Consider the following 21269-nt stretch of genomic DNA (forward strand, 5'->3'; position numbering starts at 1 on the left):
ATACACAACTTCATACTGCTATAATCAGAATAAAGAGAACAAGGAAGTCAGACTACCATGTGAGTTATGAAAATATGTTTCTGTGACTTTATTTCAGCTATCTGTCATACTTTACTCTGAACCAATGGTTCTTAACTTTTTTCTTGGTCAGTGCCCCCATATCCATTATCCACGTCCCCCACAGTGTCCCGTTTATTAAAATGTCAGATCAGAAATATACTACTTGAACGCTATTTTACCCTTTCTACCACATAATACTGTAGACACTACACTTAATGCTACCAACTTGGACCTATGATGGCTTAATTAGACAGCACAGGCTGTAATTTGACAAAAGTAGTGCCATATTAATAATGGTCAGACAAAAAACAGAGCTCAGAGGATGATGCATTTATTTGGGTTTTACTAACATAGTTTTACTTTATTACTGGGTAATTTGTTGCTAAAACCACATTGTTAGACCCGTATTAGATTTCTCAGAGGTTAATTAGCGACACATTACAACAGACCACCTGTTTGGCTGGTCTCTCACAATTTTACACTTCTGAGGTTTCAACTGCATGGCAGAGAAAGTGGCAACAGGATAAAGCATCCGATGTTTGTCAGAAGTACAGTATTCTACTGGACCAGCCAAACAGGTGGTCTTATTGTAATTGCACTCAAATTAACCTCTAAGATAGTCTAATAATGGTCTAACAGGTAGGACATTTAATGTTCTCTGCTTTAATTTGCAGTACAGTTTTCTTGTAATGTGCCGCCTGTGTTGTCTAATTAACCCACTTTAGGTCCATGCTGGTAGCATTAAGTGTGGTGTCTACAGTATTATTTAGTAATATGGATAAAATAGTGTTTAATTAATATATTTTGGATCTGATATGGAATTGCTTTTCATTACTTATTGGATGATCTTGCAAAATTGTATGTTATAGTCTTTAAGGGTCTCCATTTGGTTCCTAATACATAATTTGCATGCATTTTCTAATTACAGTCTATTGAGGTGTACGGTTTATAATGAGGATATAAACATGTGTTATTTTTTCCAGGTTTTGTTTGATTTAATACAAATTATGTCTTATTATGTCTTTATTAGATTACTTAGCATATAACTGTTTGTTTACTATCTCTACAGGAGCACCATGGAGAGCATCCTGACCAGCTGCATCCCCATGTGGTGTGGAAGCTGCGAAGTCTCTGACTGGAGGAATGTGAGGAGAGTGGTGAGGACAGCGGAGAAGGTCATTGGGAGTTCTCTCCCCTCCATTCAGGACATTGCTCCCAAGTGCTGCATGTCCCGAGCTGGGAATATTATCAGAGACTCCTCACACCCTCACCAATGACTGTTTTCCATGCTAGCCTCTGGAAAGAGGCTCTGCAGCATTCGGTGCAGGACCACAAGGGTCTGCAACAGCTTTTTCCCCCCATGTCATCAGACTGCTGAACTCTAAGTGACAATTGTCGTTTATTCTTAACCCAACTATGTCACTTTAAAGCAACACTAGGTAGTTTTTTGACCTTAAAATAATGTTTCTAAACTCAGTTAAGTGGTAAAAATACGATTAATAGGATGAATGGTGACGCGCCGGCAGCAACCGCACTGTTTAACTTCCCAGAGCGGGTAGGAACTTATCTGACGTAAAGGTATCTAGTGTGACCTGCTTTACGGAATACATCACATGTTTATTCGCCAGTGGATTTAGCCAGCAGCTACTTGGATTTTTCATAAACCAACGCCATGGCCGAGCCAGCTAAAACAGCTAAGAAGGTATTGTCTGATAGAACAGAGCCCGGACACGGATAAATATTGGACTAGCTTACACTCGGTGGTGCGAGCTGAAGGAAGAAATGGGTTTCAAGACTGATGGCGACCTAGCCTTGATGCTACTGGATTTGTAAGTCATATATTACATATATACATATTTATTATCTTACCGACCATTACTTTGAGTTGATTTGTTGTTATGTAGTGTTCACTGGGGTACTATTTGTCCACAGTTTATAACCGTAATAAAGCCGGGAGATAATCTAATGCTGTCCGTTTCGATAGCTTGTACGTTTTCATGTAGTGACTGTAAACGATGACTAACTTACTGTCACACCGTGGTGAGGTTTGTCTTGTCTTGGGTTTTGTCTCGTGACTTCCTGTTTTATTTTGAAACCTAACTCTCCTCTCGTTTCAGGTCACTTGCCCTTCCTCATGTGTCACCGGTCTGATTGTCTCACCTGAGCCCTGATTGTTTGCACCTGCTCCCCAATTCCCTCATGTGCTTATAGTCTGCGTTCTCCCCTTGTCTTGTGCCAGAGTGTTTGTGTTCGTCCCGCACCCCAGCCCTCGTCCACAGCCTAGATCCAAGCCACGAAATTTGCGAGTTTGTATTCTTTTACTTTTCCTCTTAAATGAGTGACTTTTCGTTTGATAATCTTTTTTCAGAGTATTCATAGATAATTTAAGATAATAATAAAGTTTGCCTCCAGTGGAGTGCCTCTTTTGTTTCATTCGTTTTCAGAGATAGTCGATAGCGTAGATTTTGTTTATAGCCTTTTTCCTTTTTCCTCCCATTGGAGTGATTTTTTTGTTATAAGTTCTTGTAGCCATATGTGCCAGTGTAGTTTAGTTCTTTGTACTTTTTCTGTGCCTCGTCAAGAGTGATTTTTTTTGTTTCATTAGTCTTTTTCTTTGACGTCGTTTTGCCTCCAGTTTATTGTAGTTTCGTTTCATGTTTTATAGCCATCAGATAAGATTGTTTCATAGCCTGTTTGTTTGTCACCTGGTTTAAGAGCTTAAGTGAAGAGATCAAATCTCAAATAAAAACCTGCTCGTATTGCTCTAAATCTGCTCCTGAGTCCTCTTTCCTTGTCCAGGCACTTACTGACTAAAACACTGTGAACGTCTTGTCTTGAAAAGTTGCAGATTCCTTTGTTCATGCAGATAATCAACGTAATCGTTGAACAGTGTGGTTGGGGAGGTAACGTTAGGCTATTGTTGTTATCGGTAACGTTAGCATGCTACATACTGTTGTCGTACTGAGTTGGTTGTCGTTCCCGAAAACACAGTTATATTTTCAGACGTTACTAAACACATTCACCCCCAAGTGTCTTGTTTTGGAAGTAACTTAGTCAGTGCAATCACTATAACAAACTCGGTATGAGAATAATTCTAGCACGCTAATATGCTGTGCAGCCTATATGCTAACAAACTACCAACTGCTATCTCTGAATCTAGCTTGTTGTTGGCACTCGAGTGAGGATTTTTTAGACGATTTCGTGATTCGCCGGCTACATCAACAAATTCACGTGTATTCATTTTCCCCAGGGATGCTCATACAGTGACAGGATTTACGACACTGGTAACAGATAATTGCGCTCTGAAACGAAATTTCGTTCTGTGTTCATTTGTTGCTCACAGAATGACAATAAAATCTGTCTAAGTCTAATAAAGAACATTTTTTTTCTAGTATTTCTTCAAAGCACTTGAGAATTTCTGAAAATTTCTGAGCTTAGTTCTGAATTTATTGTTATTTCTAACTCGTATGCATTTAAAGGTGTTTACATACAAAATGGCTGCATTACAGGCCTGGTCACCATCACCAGTGACACAGTACCAAGTGTCTGCTGATGTCTGTGGTTGACTGGAGACTGTTATATTCTTATGTAGATATAAATATCCGAAAATACTACTTGAAGTTGGGACTTCTTTTCAAATCATTTGTAGTTGGAGTACACAGTCAGCACAACACAAATGTGTCACAGTTCTTTTTTTAAAGACTACATAGTCAACCCTAGATGCTTCTTAAAAAAATAACTGAATAAACAAACCAGCAGTAGCTTCACACAGTCATACTTAGAGAAGATCATATTGTAGTTAACACAATGTGAAGACAAATACACACTGATCAGCCACAACATTAAAACCATTGTCATCAATCAGCCACAATATTTCAAAGTCATCAGATAAAGCCGTTGCCACGAGGGGGCAATGGCTTGGTCTGCAGCCATGCCCAGATAGTTGCTAATATCTGTCAATGAACATCCACTTGACCACTTAGCAGAACATTGCCTTGTAAAGGAATGATCAATGTCATTCACTTCACCAGTAGGCAGTTTTAACCGTATATGATCTTATGTATGATCTTTATGTTTTTCAGTCATGCTGAGGGCCTAATTTCTAATTTTAGTCTTTCTACAGTATGTTCACCTCACAGGAGTCAGGCTGCAGTATCTTAAATGTAACTATGAGCTTAATTGATTTTCTAAACCAAGTATAAAAAAGGGCATATATTACAGGGTTTAGGCAGGAGTTAAAACTGTACATGTATAATACAAAGGCAGCAGATGAAGCATTGAGCAAGTTATCTTGGCCTGTAAGAGCAACACAATGATATGGGCAGAGACATATTAGAAACAAAACTACAACAACACCAAGAGTCCTGGCTGCTTTCATTTCAGATTTCTTTGCAGTTACTTTCCCTGATTGTGTGACAGCTGCAATATGAGACCGCATGGCACGAGCCTGAGACACAGCCACCACAAATACTCTCATATACAAAACAACAATAACAGTAATGGGAATAATGAAGGAAAAAGTGAGATCTGCAAGTCCAGCAATGTAATTAATGACCAATATACACTCCCCAATGCAGGAGTGATACCTGCCTGGTTGTTTCATTATATCCTTCAGGATCAGACTTTGAAATATTACAGAGCATATCCAACACAGACAAACACACACCTGAACTCTTTTTTGTGTGATTTCACTGGAGTAATGCAGAGGATGACAAATAGCCACATAGCGGTCAACAGATACGAGCACCATGGTTCCTACTGAGGCTGAGGCAATAACATATGCTACATACTGATACAGAGTACACATGAGGTCACCAAGGAACCAGCAGCCGTCTATGAGCATAATTGGAAAAAACATGAAGAGGCCAACGAAGAAATCTGAGACAGCCAGAGAGAGGAGGATAATGTTGGTGGGGGTGTGGAGCTGCCTGGAGAGGAAGAACAGCAATATATTTATCAATATTTATAGCATCAATTACCATTGAGATAACAATAACAATAAGATCACTATTTCTTGGTTTAATATCAGGCAATACATTTCATCACTATTTATAAGTGTCATATTAGTGAATCACTACTTGAAGTGGGAGATGGAGATGATGACCAGCAGGTTAAGAGCTGCAGTGAGCAGAGCGATGAAGGACAGCAGAATGTAAATCAGCATGGTCTCAAAGTGAGGACGTATTGGCTTCCTGCAGGAGCTGTTGAGGAGTTGTGGAAAGCAGAGGTCAGTTCTCTCCAAGGTCTCCATCACCAGAGAGAGGAGAACCTGCTGAGCTCTGGCAGCTTTTTGACCAAAGCTTTCCGTCATACAACTAATTTATCACTATCCTTCCAGCCCAGCCCTCCTTCCTCCTCACCTCTGCTGCTTTGTTCCTCTCCATAGAGATTGAAGTATTAGGCCTTCTTTGTTCATCCTCCTCAATGTCGGTGGCTTTGGTTTATGTTTATCTCCACCTTTGGCCATCTGCCAGATGTCACAGGTCAAAGTTGGCTGAGCTCAAGCCATAAATGTTGCTCTCTGTGGGAGTACATCCTTGCCCTAATCTTTTTGCACAAAGGTTATCCCAGCTGGTAGAAATCTCATGAACAGCACTGACTTCTTTGATTCAGTTTCAGGAAGTCTTGTCTTTTTTGACTCACGTTACTCGTGAGGTTGATTGTGGGGATCTTTTGTGTTTACTTGCCCCAAAAAGCTACAACACTTTATTGTACATTAGCCTTAAGCTAGCGAGCAAAGGCTCACAATGAGGGTGTGTGTGTATAAATTCAGTTGAGCCTGTCAATGAAGTCAGTATTTGCCAGATATTGGAGTTTGCTTGCTTCTTTTTCCCTTCTTTTCTGTGGATTCATAACTTAAAGTACAAATTCCCTGCAGCTCCATTGAGTTCAAAGTCTATGGGTTTTTTGAATGAGTTGAATTGAGTTCTTTGTTAAATGCAAATTGCCATGTGAACTCAGTATGCTCAGTTTTTCAGCAAAATGTGCACTTGGAAAGACAGTGGTAGAGATGCTGCTGTCATGGATTGGCAGCATGGTAAGTGACCTAAGTTTCCTTACAACATCTGCGTCTCCCACAGGCACAGCTCCACTTTAAAACTGTCATTGCAGCATACATGTCCATGATCACACGGTCCCGGGCCTGAAGCTGGAGGTTTAGCGCATTTATGTCGCACAGAAACGCCAACTCACGCAGCCAATTTTCATTCTGGAGCTCTGTGGTGTTTCTCCCTTTGTTTTCCACAAACTGACAGATTTCCTCACGTAACTTAAAACATCTGTTCAGCATTTTCCCTCAACTTAGACAGTGCACCACTGTGTGATAGGGCACCATGTTCAGAACTTATCTCCTTCAGAAAAGACTTAAATTGTTGGTGATTTAAACCTTTGGCTCTTATAAAGTTAACTGCCCCTGTTACAGTTGTAACCCACCTGGTAGTGAGTAGCACTGGGCCAGAATACTCTAGATTCTGAGGGAGAAGTGATGAACACGGTTAGCTCGCCATCTCCCTCGTCAGGGAGAGAATCCAGAATCCAGGGTAACTACTGTCTCTGTTACTTCAAAGGGAATGTTTGTTAACCAATCTCTACCAGCACTATCATTGAGAGAATTTGTGAGGGTGGTACTCAAACCTTGAAACAAGGAAGTAACAACAGAAACTAGGGGATTACCCAACTCAGGGTAATGGAACCGACGTGCTGGCTCACGTTGTCTGAGTGATCTCCTAATATGAGTTTCTGTTTCTGTTTGTCCCTCTGTCTCTTCTCGAGATGGTATCTCTCCTTCTGTATGGTCTTTAGCTTTTGGTTCCATAAGACCTTCTTCCACAGGTTCTGAAGTTGTATCAGGTAAGTCTCCAGGTAAGTTATGAGCTTCCATTTCAGGTAAATCTTCATTTTCATTTTCAGGTAAGTTTTGAGTTTCCGTTCCAGGTAAGTTTCCTGTTTCGGTTTCAGGTGAGTTTTCCGTTTCCTCTCCAGGTGAGTTTTCTGTTTCCTTTTCAGGTGAGTTTTCTGTTTCCTCTTCAGGTGTTAGGGTCTTGGAATATTCAATTTCTCCTTCCTCCTCAGCCATACTGACATGATCGGAGTGGGGTTTTGCAGGGTCTTGACCACGGTCGTGCGGGGCAGGTGCAAGACTGTGTCTTAGCATATCATACACCTCAACGAACCTCTGCTCTTGAACATTCGGTAAGGTAGCAGTTGCATACCAGCTTTCATTTGTGTCATTATCTGTATCAAAGGGCTCTTCATCTTGTTGAATGGCACTTTGCTGCCTTGTTTGAGGTCTCTTTGGACTGCTCTTCATGTTTGTTTCCTCTCTCTGAGTTTCAGGAAGAAATCCACAAGGAAGTAAAAGGTCTCTGTGTAGAGTCCGTGGTGGTCCTTCCTCCTTTTCCGGTTTCACAGAGTAGACAGGTAAGTCTCCCATCCGCTTGGTAACCACATAAACTGCGGACTCCCAATGATCTGCCAGCTTATGTTTGTTGCGGAGGCGAAGGTTACGGACGAGGACTCGATCCCCAACAGCCAATGTAGACTCTCTGATGACTCTATCAAATCGCCTCATGTTTTTTTCTGCGACCTTGCAAGAGTTTTCAACGGCAACCTGATAACTTTCTTCCAGGTGAGATCTCAGGTTCCTTACGTACTGAGAGTGTGAAGTGGGCTCTTTTTCTTTGACTGGCAACCCAAAGGCTAAGTCTAAGGGTAGCCGTGGTTGTCTCCCAAACATTAACTCATATGGTGAGAAACCGGTGACGTCATTCCTCGTGCAATTGTAAGCATGAGTGAGAGGTCTGACATGATCTCGCCACTGAGTCTTCTCTTTGTCTCGTAGGGTGCCTAACATGCTGAGGAGTGTTCGGTTATACCGCTCGACAGGGTTTCCCCTTGGATGGTAAGGACTTGTTCTCACCTTACGAATACCAGCTAATGCACATAGCTCTTTGATGGTGCAACGGTACTAGCTTTCTGATCTTTGGTGGGGATGGCTACGGCATATTTAGTGAAGTGGTCCGTAATGACAAGGATGTCCTTAGTGTTGTGGCTGTCCGGCTCTAATGAAAGAAAATCCATACAGACCAACTCCATTGGTCTAGTGGTTCGGATATTCACTAGCGGAGCAGCCTTGTCCGGTTGGGTCTTTCTCCGAACACATCGCTCACGTTTTCACCTTCTTCTCTACTTCGGCGGCCATCTTCGGCCAGTAGAACCGTGATCTGGTGAGTTCAAGAGTGCGCTCAATCCCTAAATGCCCCATATCATCGTGGAGATTCCTGAGTGCAATGGGTCTCAGGACATCTGGAAGTACCAGCTGGAACAAGGTTTGTCCCTAACACTCACGTGTTCGGTACAAAATGCCTGACTTCAACTGAAGCCTTTTCCATTCTCTTAGGATCGACCGTTCTTCAGGAGAGTCTGCTGTGTGGTCTGCAGGTAAGTTGTTGGACTCCACCAGCTTGATAACTTTGTCAAGGACAGGATCTTCTCTTTGAAGTTTCCTGAGGTCAGACTCACTATACTTAGGTACTGTTAAGGTACTGTTAAGGCCTCATCTTGTGACTCATTTTCTTCAAAGACAGCAGGGATTGCATCTGCTTGAATGGCAAGGGATTCAACGTAGCCATAGAAAGGTGAGAGCTCTTGAACCTGTCTCACAGTATGTCTTTGACAGGTAGCTTAGCAACCTCTGGGGTCACCAGTTCAAACTTGTTTATGGATGTTAATAGCTGGGAGGTGAACCGGTCAATCCTTCGGCTCTCTTCCTGCGATGCAGCATCATTTTCCAGGGCACCATAGTGTCTCCTTGACAACCCATCTGCATCTGCGTTCAGCTTACCAGCTCGATACTTGATATCGAAGGTGAATGTCGAAAGTGCAGCTAACCAACGGTAGCTCGCGGCATCAAGCTTGGCTGTGGTAAGTAGGTAGGTCAAGGGATTGTTATCTGTGATGACAGTAAAGGGGTTTCCATACAGATAATCGTGAAACTTCTCTGTGATGGCCCACTTAAGGGCCAAGAATTCAAGTTTGTGCGCTGGGTATCTTGCTTCACTGCAGGAGAGTCCTCTACTAGCATAAGCGATCACACGCAGGCTCCCTTCCTGCTCCTGATATAAAGCAGCTCCTAATCCTGTTGTGCTGGCATCCGTGTGGAGCACATAAGGAAGCTTAGGATCTGCATAACCAAGGACTGGGGACGATGTTAACTTGTGAATGATTGCTTGTGAAAGGCTTGTTGACACTCGGTACCCCAACGTTCACCAAAAGGCTCTTTTGGGCTGAGGTATTTCCCATCACTGAGACTAACCTTAACTCCTTTCCGCCGTGGTGGATATCCGGCTGTAAGGATGGTCAGGGGCTTGACAATCCTTGAATAATCCTTCACAAACCTCCCGTAATAACCGGAGAATCCCAGGAAGGATTGGAGCTCCTTTAAGTTCTGTGGTCTTGGCCAGGTTTCCAGGGCTTGAACCTTTTCAGGGTCAGTCTTCACTCCATCGCTGGATACAATGTGCCCCAAGTAACGTACCGAAGTCTGAAAGAACTTACATTTATCTGGTGAAAGTCTCAAGCCATATTCCTCGAGACAGCTGAGCACATTGATGAGCCTAGTCTCATGTTCTTCAAGATTGTCCGAAAACACTATAAGATTGTCAAGAAAAACCAGGACCTCCTTTAGATGGATGTCACTCATGCACTTCTCCATGAGCCATTTGAATGTGCTCGGTGCATTGGCATTCGGTTGAATTCCCAGAATCCAAAGGTTCACACAAAGGCGGTTTTATGTTTGTCACTTTCACTCATCTCAATTTGATAGTATCCAGACTTCAGGTCCATCACGGAAAACCACTTCGATCCAGCGAGAGCGGAAAACGACTCTTCCAGGTTTGGCAATGCATAAGAGTCTTTTATTGTTTGCAGGTTTAATTTTCTATAGTCCACACATAGGCGGACATCGCCATTCTTTTTTCTCCACACCACAATCGGTGATGAAAATGGGGACTCTGATTCTCGGATCACACCTGCGTCATGAAGGGTTTGAAGGTGCTTTTTGACTGCTTTATAATCTCGAGGATGAATTGGACGGGGTCTCTGTTTGATTGGGGTCTCATCCTTCAGCTTGATGTGGTGCTGGATTTTGGTCGCATGACCAAAGTCAAGATCATGTTGGGCAAAGACATGAGAGAAGCCATTTAGCTTCGCGGTGATTCTCTCTTTCCACTCCTCAGGGAGAGAAGGGCCGAAATCAAAGCTTTTCCCAGGACACCTTGCCTCTGCTTGGTGAGTAGAGCACTCAACAACATGCTTCTGAGCCTCCTCATGAACTACATGATGATTCTCGATGACGGCATCTGTAATAGTCAAGTCTGCAATAATGCAATTGGTAGGTAGAGTGATGTCATGTTCGGTTTCATTTCTAAGGAGGACAGGCAGCTTGGTGGAGCCATGCTCTGGCAAGGAAATGAGACAACAGTCTACAAACACACCACCTGGCAGGGTGGATCTGGATGGTTGCTCTAACAGCCCATATTTCTCTGTGTTGACTGAGCTGACACACATACAGCCTTCAAGCAGCACTTTTTGTTTTGCTGGAAGGACTTCCTGTTCTCTCCCTCTGAGCTTCACAAAACCAAGTTTTCCACTTGTTGCTTGTTTTCTCCTCAGTTGTAGTGTACGAAGGACGTGACTGTAGCCATGGCAAGGTGAGCTATGGGAAAATGGAGACTCATCACAATACTGATCAAAGAGAGGGTCTAAAGTGTTGGTGCCGATTAACAATGGAACACCACTATTTGACCGGAGATCTGGAAAGATTAAAGTCAAGGTGGAAATTTCAGGCTCGGACTCAAGAAGGGCTTTCGGGAACTTGAGGTCAACCTCCACATATCCCAGGTAAGGAACAGGTTGGCCATTTGCTCCTTCTACTTCAAGGATATTCCTGATGGGTCTGATAGGATGCTCAGACACCTGTGACCCGTTGTCAAGTAAACAACTGCAGTCCACCCCACCCACATTTACACTGGCCGTACATTTGCAACCTACAAGATGTTTCGGCAATTTTCTTTCTTGTGTGACTCTGTGGGAGTAAATTGCAGGGTTTGGTTCACCTGTAGACGGGGGACATGGTGGTTGCTCGGCTTCCATTTTCCCCTCAACGGAAGCCCGTTCTAGTTTAACCGGGGTGTGGTGGGTGAGCCATTCTGGGCTTCCCAAGTGCGCTGCTTCTCCCTGAGCTCTGCTTTCTTGGCCTGCACAAGGGTGGGATTGGGCATGTTGTTGCATGTGGATGCAATGTGGCCATCCTCACCGCATTTAAAACAATACCATGGCTTGGGTTTCACGATGGCCATCATTTGCTGAAGCTGTCCATCCGGCTGGGTATTTTTAGTCTTTTGTTTCTGTTTTGTACTCATTGTGGCTTTCTTTGTTCCAGGCTTCTCCGAACTGCATGCGCTGAGTTTTGCGACCTGAACCTGAAGTTCAGCGATCTGCTTCTGGATGTCTTTGGTCATGGCTAAGAAGGTTTGTTTTGCTTCCTGCGGCACGCTAATATCCTCTGTGTAGGACATGTGTGCAGCCTGCATGTTTGACATGGCTTTTGGCTTGGTAAAACCAAGGTGCTGTTTCATTCTGCTAGCTTTGTTAGCCTGTTTGTCTTCTTCAGTTCGCAGTAAGAGAAGAAGCTCTGCAAATGATGGCGGCTTACTCTTGAGCTGCTCAAGCTGAAGACTGGTGATGAGAAGACTATTCCAACATCCACGACAGAACTGCTTGAGAAGCTGTTTGTCAATATCCTGAGCAGAAATTCCTCCTTTACTCACCACATAACTTAAAGCTGTGTGAAGTCGCTGCAGGTAGTCTGACGCTTTCTCCCCAGCATTTTGATTGTTGTTCAAGAATCGTGCAAAAAGCTCATCCCCATCTTCGACAGTGGCATAAGCAGAATCAAGTAAGGTCAAGTACTCTGTTGGTGAAGCTTGAGGCCCTAATGACTTGATTATGTTTGCAGCTGGAGATGAAAGACTTCAACAATTTTCCTTACCACTTGGGAGTTAGGGACTGATGGATCATTCAAGCAGAACTCCACACTGTTGCGCCATGTCTCGTAGTCGACCTCAAAGGCTGGCTGAGGAAGTTGCCCAGAAAACTGTTTCAGTTTACAAGAAGAGTGAAAGTGAGATGAAGTTTCACTGCTCTTGACAATATGTTCAACCACAACACGTTGCACTTCCGGCGTGCTGAGTTGATCTGAAGGTAAGTGGAAAGGGCTGGTTCTTTCTCCTCTTGGAGAGAGAAGATCTCTTACCTCAATGCCAGTCTGGGGTCTGTAGGAGGTCTGACTCACCTCAGTGGGGACACTGACAAAGCTAGGGGCCGTAGCTTGGATATCACTTTGTGTAAGGGGCGGCTCAGTTTCCACGGGGTTTTCACTGGTCTCCCCTGGGGTCTCAGTTCTAATGGATTCACTGATCCTAGCCAGCTCCTCACGGAGGATGTCTCCAAAATCCCTGCCACTCAACTTAGCCAAGTCTTTCAGCCCAGAAAGGTAAGTATTTGTTGCACTGGTGCCCACATCACTAGTGTAAACACTAGCAAGACTCTGAACAATGTGGATAACTTCAGGCTTGGTAACACATGGTCTTCGGTAAGGTAAGACAGTGGTTTCAAGGTCTTTTACAGCACTGCCATGCTCAAACTCTGCAATTGCCTGAGTTACAGGATCTGTGGTAGGTACTTTGATTATTCTAGAGATAGACCCATATTGCTTAAGAACGTCAAAGATCTCATTGTCAACCTCAGTATTGGTTAAGCCACTAACTAAAACAGCATTTGGGATCTTGACACCCTCTGTCACAATGATCTCCATTTTTAAACAAGGTAAAACTGAAGTGTCAATGAACTTGAAAATGAGATTAATCAATGTAACCAAAATACCTCAAATATATTTATATTTTTTTTAAATGTACTCAATTACTCAAAATGTGTCCATTTAATCTGATTATAATGGAAAGGTGTGAATTAAATGTCTACCTCCTGGCTAGCTCGCCAAGATTTACTGTGTAACCCACCTGGTAGTGAGTAGCACTGGGCCAGAATACTCTAGATTCTGAAGAAGAATACTCTAGATTCTGAAGATGGAGAATAGGACTGGACACCGATTGAGTAAGAGGCAAACACACAGAGGTAAGTTGTAGCAAAACAAATGTATTAACACACAAAGAATTAACACTTTTACAATTGCGGCCGGCCTTAAGTTTGTTTTCTTTTAAATTGTCTTTTCTCCTGTTCTCCTCCTTTTTAAAAAAAAATAAGATTGTCTCTTGTTTTCCAGAGGAAAGAAAAAAATATGTATATAGTCCCTTTAATCTTTTTTCAGTCCTACCACACCGGCAGGACGACAGGTGAAGAAGGAGAGGGTCCTCTTCAGCACAAGTCCAGATGTTCACACGGTTAGCTCGCCATCTCCCTCGTCAGGGAGAGAATCCAGAATCCAGGGTATCCAAAAAACCCAGCCGGGAAAAGAAAAGAATCAACACAGGTAAAGTTCCCAGGGTCGCGTCTTCGTGGTCCGCCAGGCACTCACGTATCGGCTCGAACAGCTCCTCTTTCTCCACAGTTCCTCAGTATGCACAATATCAAGCGTTTTTCCGACTATTTTCACTCCAACGTCCGTGTTTTTGCTCTCCTCCTGCTATCGTTGTGTGTGTGTGTATCTCTGCACGTCTCACTACCTGCACCAAGGAGGCGGGACATGAGCTGGTTTCACCAATAGCAATTCAGCTACATCACTATGAGCGAATGAAATCACTTTCTTTCACAGAACCACTACTCAAAGCGGAAGCGGACCTCTGAGATAAAATCAATAAATAAATTAATTAAATACAGGATGAAATAAAGACTCTGATAAGAAATTAAATGAAAATAGTGCTCAATGAAAGAAAAATAATATTTCTAAATGTTGTGACATTTTTCCCTTCTCAACAGGTTACTCGTTCAACAACAGGTAAGTTTTCTTTCCTTTTCTTTTCTTTCAGGTTACAGAACTAACCAACACTTCCTGGTGTATGAGGCTTCTCCCGCATCCTGCCCATTAATCCACTCTTTTCACCGCACATCCCAGGTGCTACATTTGTCTTCAGTCCTACCAGTTTGTACGAAGGCAGCTTCATTTCATTTACACATTTAGATATTTCTTCAAATATGTCTTTTCCTGTAGTTGTACCATGCATTGATTTAATTCCCCAAAGTTCCTCTGTAACCCATAAACTGGAATCCACTCCACGGATGAAGATTGACAGCTGGGCAGTATCAGTTGTGTGGCTGCTCTCATCCACAGTAAGGGAACATGCAATGAAGTCTTTTCCTTTTTCCATCAGCTGTTTTTGTAGATTGATGGAGAGCTCACATGACTGATGTTTCTGCTTAGGCTTACATTTAAAAACGCTTGCTTTTTGTCTGGACACATGCAGCGCACACTTTAATCATGCATCGCTTCATAAACTCTCTCTCGGTAAATGGCCAGGCTGATTGAGCTATTTCTTCTGCCACAATAAAACTAGCTTTAATGGCAGCCTCACATTGAGATTTTGCTTTTGTGAACATAGTCTGCAGTGACACCAGACTTTTTTTTAACTCTTGTACCTTCTGGAGCTTTTGCTGTATGTCCAGATCCTTGATACTTGTCCTGGTGTATCGTTTCACAGTGTCGTCTTGTGTTATATTCTTTAATTACAGCCACATCAGCTCCGCACACAAGACAAACAGGTTTACCCTTCATGTTAGTGAACAGATACTCTGAGTCCACCTTTCGTTTGGCCATTTCTTTTAGGGGCTATCTTAAATTTGACTCGAAGTGACTGGATGAGCACAGGACTTGATGAGTATGTCAGTAAAGATGGGGGAGAGGGGGGCTATTGCAGTGCAATCTGGGATATGTAGTATCAGTGGTGTGCCTCCTATATACTGGTGGGCCAGTATAGACATAAGATATTATCTCGCGGGCCAGATACAATTGTACCGGCGGGCCTTGAGTTTGACATGTATGGCTTAGATGTTGACTCAACTATATGACGTTTTATAGAAACCTTTTATTTTTGCTGATTTTGAAGGTTTAGAAGACATGCTGTGTGGCGGTGTGGAGACTAAATAGCCCACATTCATATTATAAACAGCAAAACAGTGAATAGTTGTTGTCTGTATTAACATTTGAGTAATTTAAGTCGGCCTGTCAAATATTAAATGGTATGTGAGGATTCAGATGTGAAGCCTTGACAATATAAATATGGGACAGATCAATAATGTAAACTACTGTCTTGTTTTTTTCCCTTTGTGTTTGACTTTTAGTGTAATCCAGTTATTAATGTGGTCTGAGAGGGACAGGTCTGGACAGCATCAAACTGATATGAGGCTGATTTACGTGAGAATTTATGTAAAGTGGGGGCTGATCCATGAACAGAAATCACAGATCGCCTGTGTAGAGCTTTCAGTTTCAAATTTTATTTTTTCAATCAAATTCTTTTTTTTTTTTTCAAATTAACAAACCTTTTGTCCTTGATCGGGCTCCATACACAGTCAACCCTAGAGGCTTCTTTGTAAAACAATAACTGAATAAACAAACCAGCAGTAGCTTCAACCAGTCATTCTTAGAGAACAGAACATTGCCTTGTAAAGAAATGATCAATGTCATTCACTTCACCTGTAGGCAGTTTTGACCTTGTATGATCTTGTGTATGATCTCTCAGTATTTATTACTTTTCACCATGACCGAGTATGTTTTTCAGTCATGCTGAGGGCCTAATTTCTAATTTCAGTCTTTCTACAGTATGTTCACCTCACAGGAGTCAGACTGCAGTATCTTAAATGTAACTATGAGCTTAATTGATTTTCTAAACCAAGTATAAAAAAGGGCATATATTACAGGGTTTAGGCAGGAGTTAAAACTGAACATGGATATTACAAAGGCAGCAGATGAAGTATTGAGCAAGTTATCTTGGCCTGTAAGAGCAACACAATAATATGGGCAGAGACATATTAGAAACACAACAACAACAACACCAAGAGTCCTGGCTGCTTTCATTTCAGATTTCTTTGCAGTTACTTTCCCTGATTGTGTGACAGCTGCAATATGAGACCGCATGGCACGAGCCTGAGACACAGCCACCACAAATACTCTCATATACAAAACAACAATAACAGTAATGGGAACAATGAAGGATAAAATGAGATCTGCAAGTCCAGCAATGTAGTTAATGAAAAATATACACTCTCCAATGCAGGAGTGATACCTGCCTGGTTCTTTCATTATATCCTTCAGGATCAGACTTTGAACAAATACAGAGCATATCCAACACAGACAAACACACACCTGAACTCTTTTTTGTGTGATTTCACTGTAGTAATGCAGAGGATGACATATAGCCACATAGCGGTCAACAGATACGAGCACCATGGTTCCTATTGAGGCTGAGGCAACAATATAAGCTAGATACTGGTACACAGTACACATAAGGTCACCAAGGAACCAGCAGCCATCTATGAGGACAATTTGAAAGAACATGAGGAGGCCCACGAAGAAATCCGAGACAGCCAGAGAGAGGAGGATAATGTTGGTGGGGGTGTGGAGCTGCCTGGAGAAGAAGAATAGCAATATATTTATCATATCAATCATCATTCAGATAACAGCAGATCCAGCACATGAGTGAAATACAATCAGATTACTATTTGTCATAGTTTAATATCAGGCAATACTTTTTATTACTATACATTATCATCCTATATTAATGAATATCTACTTGAAGTGGGAGATAGAGATGATGACCAGCAGGTTAAGAGCTGCAGTGAGCAGAGAGATGAAGGACAGCAGAATGTAAATCAGCATGGTCTCAAAGTGAGGACGTATTGGCTTCCTGCAGGAGCTGTTGAGGAGTTGTGGAAAGCAGAGGTCAGTTCCCTCCAAGGTCTCCATCACCAGAGAGAGGAGAACCTGCTGAGCTCTGGCAGCTTTTTGACCAAAGCTTTCTGTCATACAACTAATTTATCACTATCCTTCCAGCCCAGCCCTCCTTCCTCCTCACCTCTGCTGCTTTGTTCCTCTCCATAGAGATTGAAGTATTATGCGTTCTTTGTTCATCCTCCTCAATGTTGGTGACTTTGGTTTATGTTTATCTCCACCTTTGGCCATCTGCCAGATGTCACAGGTCAAAGCTGGCTGAGCTCAAGTGGTAAATGTTGCTCTTTGTGAGAGTACATTTTTGCTCTAATCTTTGTGTACTTGAGATTATCCCAGCTGGTAGAAATCCCATGTACTTGTTGTTTCTGGAAATGTATGTAAAATTATCCCAAAACACCTATCCCAGTCTAGCCCAAAGTAAATACAAAGCTGCTGGTGAACCATTTGGAGTACAGACATGGTTTGGGGCTCTTTTGAAAGGTTATTAAGATGATTTTTATTTTGAGTGCTGGGTTAGAAGAACCTAAATTACTGCTTTTTTTTTAATGCAAAATGAGCCTGAAGATGACCTGTAACGGCCTCTGTCAGCTGGAAGACACAATGGGCCCTATTTAAACAGTCTAAGGCGGCGGTCTAAGGTGCAGCCCGCTAGTGCGTTTAGGATGTGTCCAAGTCCATTTTGCAAGTTGAACAACGGATAATCTGCAAGCATGGCGCATAGAGGTGGTTTTTCGACTCTGAACTACTCATGGGTGTGTTTTTTTGGCGGAAATAAATCAAACCAATCTCAGTGTCATCTCCCATTGCCTTTAAGAGGCAGGTGCACAGAGGTGGTTTTTCGACTCTGAACTACTCATGGGTGTGTTTTTTTGGCGGAAATAAATCAAACCAATCTCAGTGTCATCTCCCATTACCTTTAAGAGCCAGGTGCACCAGGGCCTGACACATATTAAACAGTAATACTCGTCTTCACCGAGGGAAAGGGATTCCTTTCCATTTCACAGTCATGACTATTTACACCACACACCCCCTTCACCGACACTCTTCCTCATCCCTCGCCAGCAGAGGCACAGACCACTGTCCAGCTCACTAGCACCCCCGTACGACCCAACCAGTCATTATCCCTCCCACCTGAAACATTCCCCATACAATCCATCATAACACAGAGACCACCCCGCCCTTGCTGTACATCCAGGACTATGAAGAAAAACAACTTGCTCCCCATACACTGCACTCCTGCCACCCCCTCCTCGACTCAGATCCAAAAACACCTCAAACTGGTCCTACTCAACACCCGCTCTCTGACCAACAAAAGTGCCATCCTACATGAACTAATCACTGAAAATAAACTCGACCTCCTCTGTCTAACCGAAACCTGGCACAAACCTCTCGATTACCTCTCCCTAAATCAGACCACACCCACTGGCTACACCTACATTGACAAACCACGCCCTGACGGACGGGGTGGTGGCGTTGCTGCCATCTTCAAGAAAAATTTCCTTGCATCCACTATCTCCATCCCTCCTGCTCAGTCTTTCGAACATATTGCCCTCAAACTGCCTGGTCCCACCCCCCTGGTCATCACCATCATCTACCGTCCCCCCAAACCAAACCACTCCTTCCTCTCAGACCTCGCCGAATTCCTCACCCAGCTATCCGCCATATCCCCCTCAATTCTGCTGCTGGGTGATTTCAATATCCATATCGATGACCCTAACTCCAAAAGTGCAACAGACCTCCTGGAACTGCTTCATTGCCTTCAATTCACTCAGCATGTCAACTTCCCCACCCACTGTCGCGGCCACATCCTGGACCTAGTCTGCTCTGCCGGTCTAACCCTTCATAAACTCTCCAGCCTCAACCTACAGATCTCTGATCACCTGGCCATCATCATGGATTTCATCACCCCCCTGCGTCCCCCAAAACTCAAACGCAACATTACCTTCAGGAACATTAAATCCATCTCCCCCTCAGCTTTTTCTGACTTGCTGGCCAACAAACTGTCCACCCCCCCTTTAACTTTTAACCCCACTGACCTGGTCAACCATTACAATGACACACTGTCCCTCTGCCTCAATAACCTGGCCCCCCTCAAAACCAAATCAGTCTCTTTCACCCACTCAGCTCCCTGGTACACTCCCCAACTCCGTCAAATGAAAATCCGTAAGCGCCAGCTTGAAAGACTCTACAAGAAAACCGGTCTCACAGTCCATCTCAACATTTACACAGACCACCTCTCAGACTACAAAAACGCCCTCACTGCTGCACGGTCCACCTACTACTCTCAGCTTATTCACTCTGGCTCCAACAACCCCAAGACTCTCTTCTCCACCATCAACAAACTCCTCAAACCCTGCGACAACACCCTCACCTCCTTCACAGTCAACAAATGCAACTCCTTCCTGGCATCCTTTCAGTCTAAGATTGACACTATCTACAACCAACTAAGCACTTCCCCCCCCATTTCAGCCTCTCCACCTCTCACCCCCCCCACCACCACCACCACTACTCAACCTCTGTCACAGTTTACCCCTGTCTCTCCCCTGGAACTCCTCCCCATTATCACCAAGATAAAAAACTCGACTTCTGTTCTGGACCCTATCCCATCCTCCATCGTGAAATCCTGCCTCCCTACAATCTCCCCATTAATCGCCATCATTATTAACTCCTCCCTCTCCTCTGGCTCTGTCCCCGAATCCCTCAAACTGGCCGCTGTCACCCCCATCCTCAAAAAACCAGGCCTGGATCCTGACATCATCTCAAACTTCCGTCCCATCTCAAACCTCCCTTTCCTGTCAAAGATTCTGGAACGTGTTGTCGCCTCACAAATCCGAACCCACCTCCACTCTCATGAACTATACGAACCTTTTCAATCTGGATTTCGCCCCAAACACAGCACCGAAACCGCTCTCCTGAAAATTACCAATGACCTCCTCCTCTCTTCAGACTCCGGCCACCTCAGTATACTCATCCTCCTTGACCTCACTGCAGCCTTCGACACCATCAACCACTCCATCCTCCTGTCCCGCCTACAAACATTTCTCAACATCACTGGCTCCGCTCTCTCCTGGCTCAAATCCTACCTCTCAGACAGACAACAGTTCATCCATGTCAACAACTGCTCCTCCTCCATTGCCCCCCTGCTTCAAGGCGTCCCCCAGGGCTCAGTGCTTGGTCCACTCCTCTTCATCATCTATCTACTACCCCTTGGCTCCATCATCCGTCGGCATGGTCTCCGTTTTCACTGCTATGCCGACGACATCCAACTCCACATCTCCACAAAATCCATCACCCCTGCCACCCACTCTACCCTCACAAACTGCCTGTCAGAACTACAATCTTGGCTGCAAAAAAACTTTCTCAAACTCAACAGTGACAAATCTGAAATCATACTCATTGGCCCAAAACATCTCACCGCATCGACCCAGAACTTCACCCTCAGCTTTGACAACATCAACCTGTCTCCCTCTCCCTCCATCCGTAACCTTGGCATCATCATGGACAGTACTCTTTCATTCGAACAGCACATCAGCCGCCTCACCCAAACTGCTTTCTTCCATCTAAAAAACATTGCCCGCCTCCGCCCACTACTCTCCTTCTCTGCAGCTGAGACTCTCATCCACGCATTTATCACTTCAAGACTGGACTACTGCAACAGCATCCTCTATGGCTCATCTTCCAAAGTCCTCAATAAACTTCAATACATCCAAAACTCTGCTGCCCGCCTCCTCACCCACACCCGCTCCCGCGAACATATCACCCCCGTACTCCAAAACCTTCACTGGCTCCCTGTCCCTCACCGAATCAACTTCAAGCTCCTCCTACTCACCCATAAAGCCCTCCACAATCAGGCCCCTCCCTACCTCACGGACATGCTCCACCACCACACTCCTTCTCGAAACCTCAGATCCTCAGACGCTAACCTTCTCTCACCCCCCCTCAGGACCAAGCACCGTACCTGGGGGGATAGAGCCTTCTCCATTGCTGCCCCCTCCCTCTGGAACTCCCTCCCCAAACACATCCGTGACTGCCCAGACTCATCCACCTTCAAGTCATTACTCAAAACCCACCTCTTCAAACTCGCTTTTCATCTGCACCTGTAGCAGTTTGCTGTACTCAACCTGTTCTCCCAAAAACCTACACAGATCCATATCCTCATACACTGTTCTTTTTACTACATATTTCTCCTCTATCGCACTATGCACTTGAGTTTATGCACCATGCACTTGATTCTATGTATTCTTGTATGTAT

The 21269-nt window shown here is 43.8% G+C and overlaps 2 protein-coding genes across 2 annotated transcripts; both read right to left on the bottom strand.

The window, feature by feature from the left end:
- Positions 1–4177: 4177 nt before the first annotated feature.
- Positions 4178–5311, bottom strand: LOC141002761 (trace amine-associated receptor 13c-like). The gene is made up of 2 exons (XM_073474153.1): positions 5139–5311; positions 4178–4988 (listed from the first exon to the last, which is right to left on the bottom strand). Exons 1-2 carry the CDS (start codon positions 5309–5311, stop codon positions 4178–4180), a joined length of 984 nt encoding a protein of 327 aa, XP_073330254.1.
- Positions 5312–15883: 10572 nt separating this feature from the next.
- Positions 15884–17032, bottom strand: LOC141002789 (trace amine-associated receptor 13c-like). Its single transcript, XM_073474183.1, has 2 exons — positions 16860–17032; positions 15884–16694 (listed from the first exon to the last, which is right to left on the bottom strand). Exons 1-2 carry the CDS (start codon positions 17030–17032, stop codon positions 15884–15886), a joined length of 984 nt encoding a protein of 327 aa, XP_073330284.1.
- Positions 17033–21269: the final 4237 nt, after the last annotated feature.

Source organism: Pagrus major, chromosome 9 (assembly GCF_040436345.1).
Source record: "Pagrus major chromosome 9, Pma_NU_1.0".
Classification (NCBI taxonomy): domain Eukaryota; kingdom Metazoa; phylum Chordata; class Actinopteri; order Spariformes; family Sparidae; genus Pagrus; species Pagrus major.

Coding starts and splice junctions, on each gene's coding strand:
- LOC141002761 (XM_073474153.1), bottom strand. CDS start 5,311: ATGGAGACCTTGGAGAGAACTGACCTCTGCTTTCCACAACTCCTCAAC. Junction 4,989..5,138: donor ATCTCCATCTCCCACTTCAA/GTAGTGATTCAC, acceptor CTTCCTCTCCAG/GCAGCTCCACACCCCCACCA.
- LOC141002789 (XM_073474183.1), bottom strand. CDS start 17,032: ATGGAGACCTTGGAGGGAACTGACCTCTGCTTTCCACAACTCCTCAAC. Junction 16,695..16,859: donor ATCTCTATCTCCCACTTCAA/GTAGATATTCAT, acceptor CTTCTTCTCCAG/GCAGCTCCACACCCCCACCA.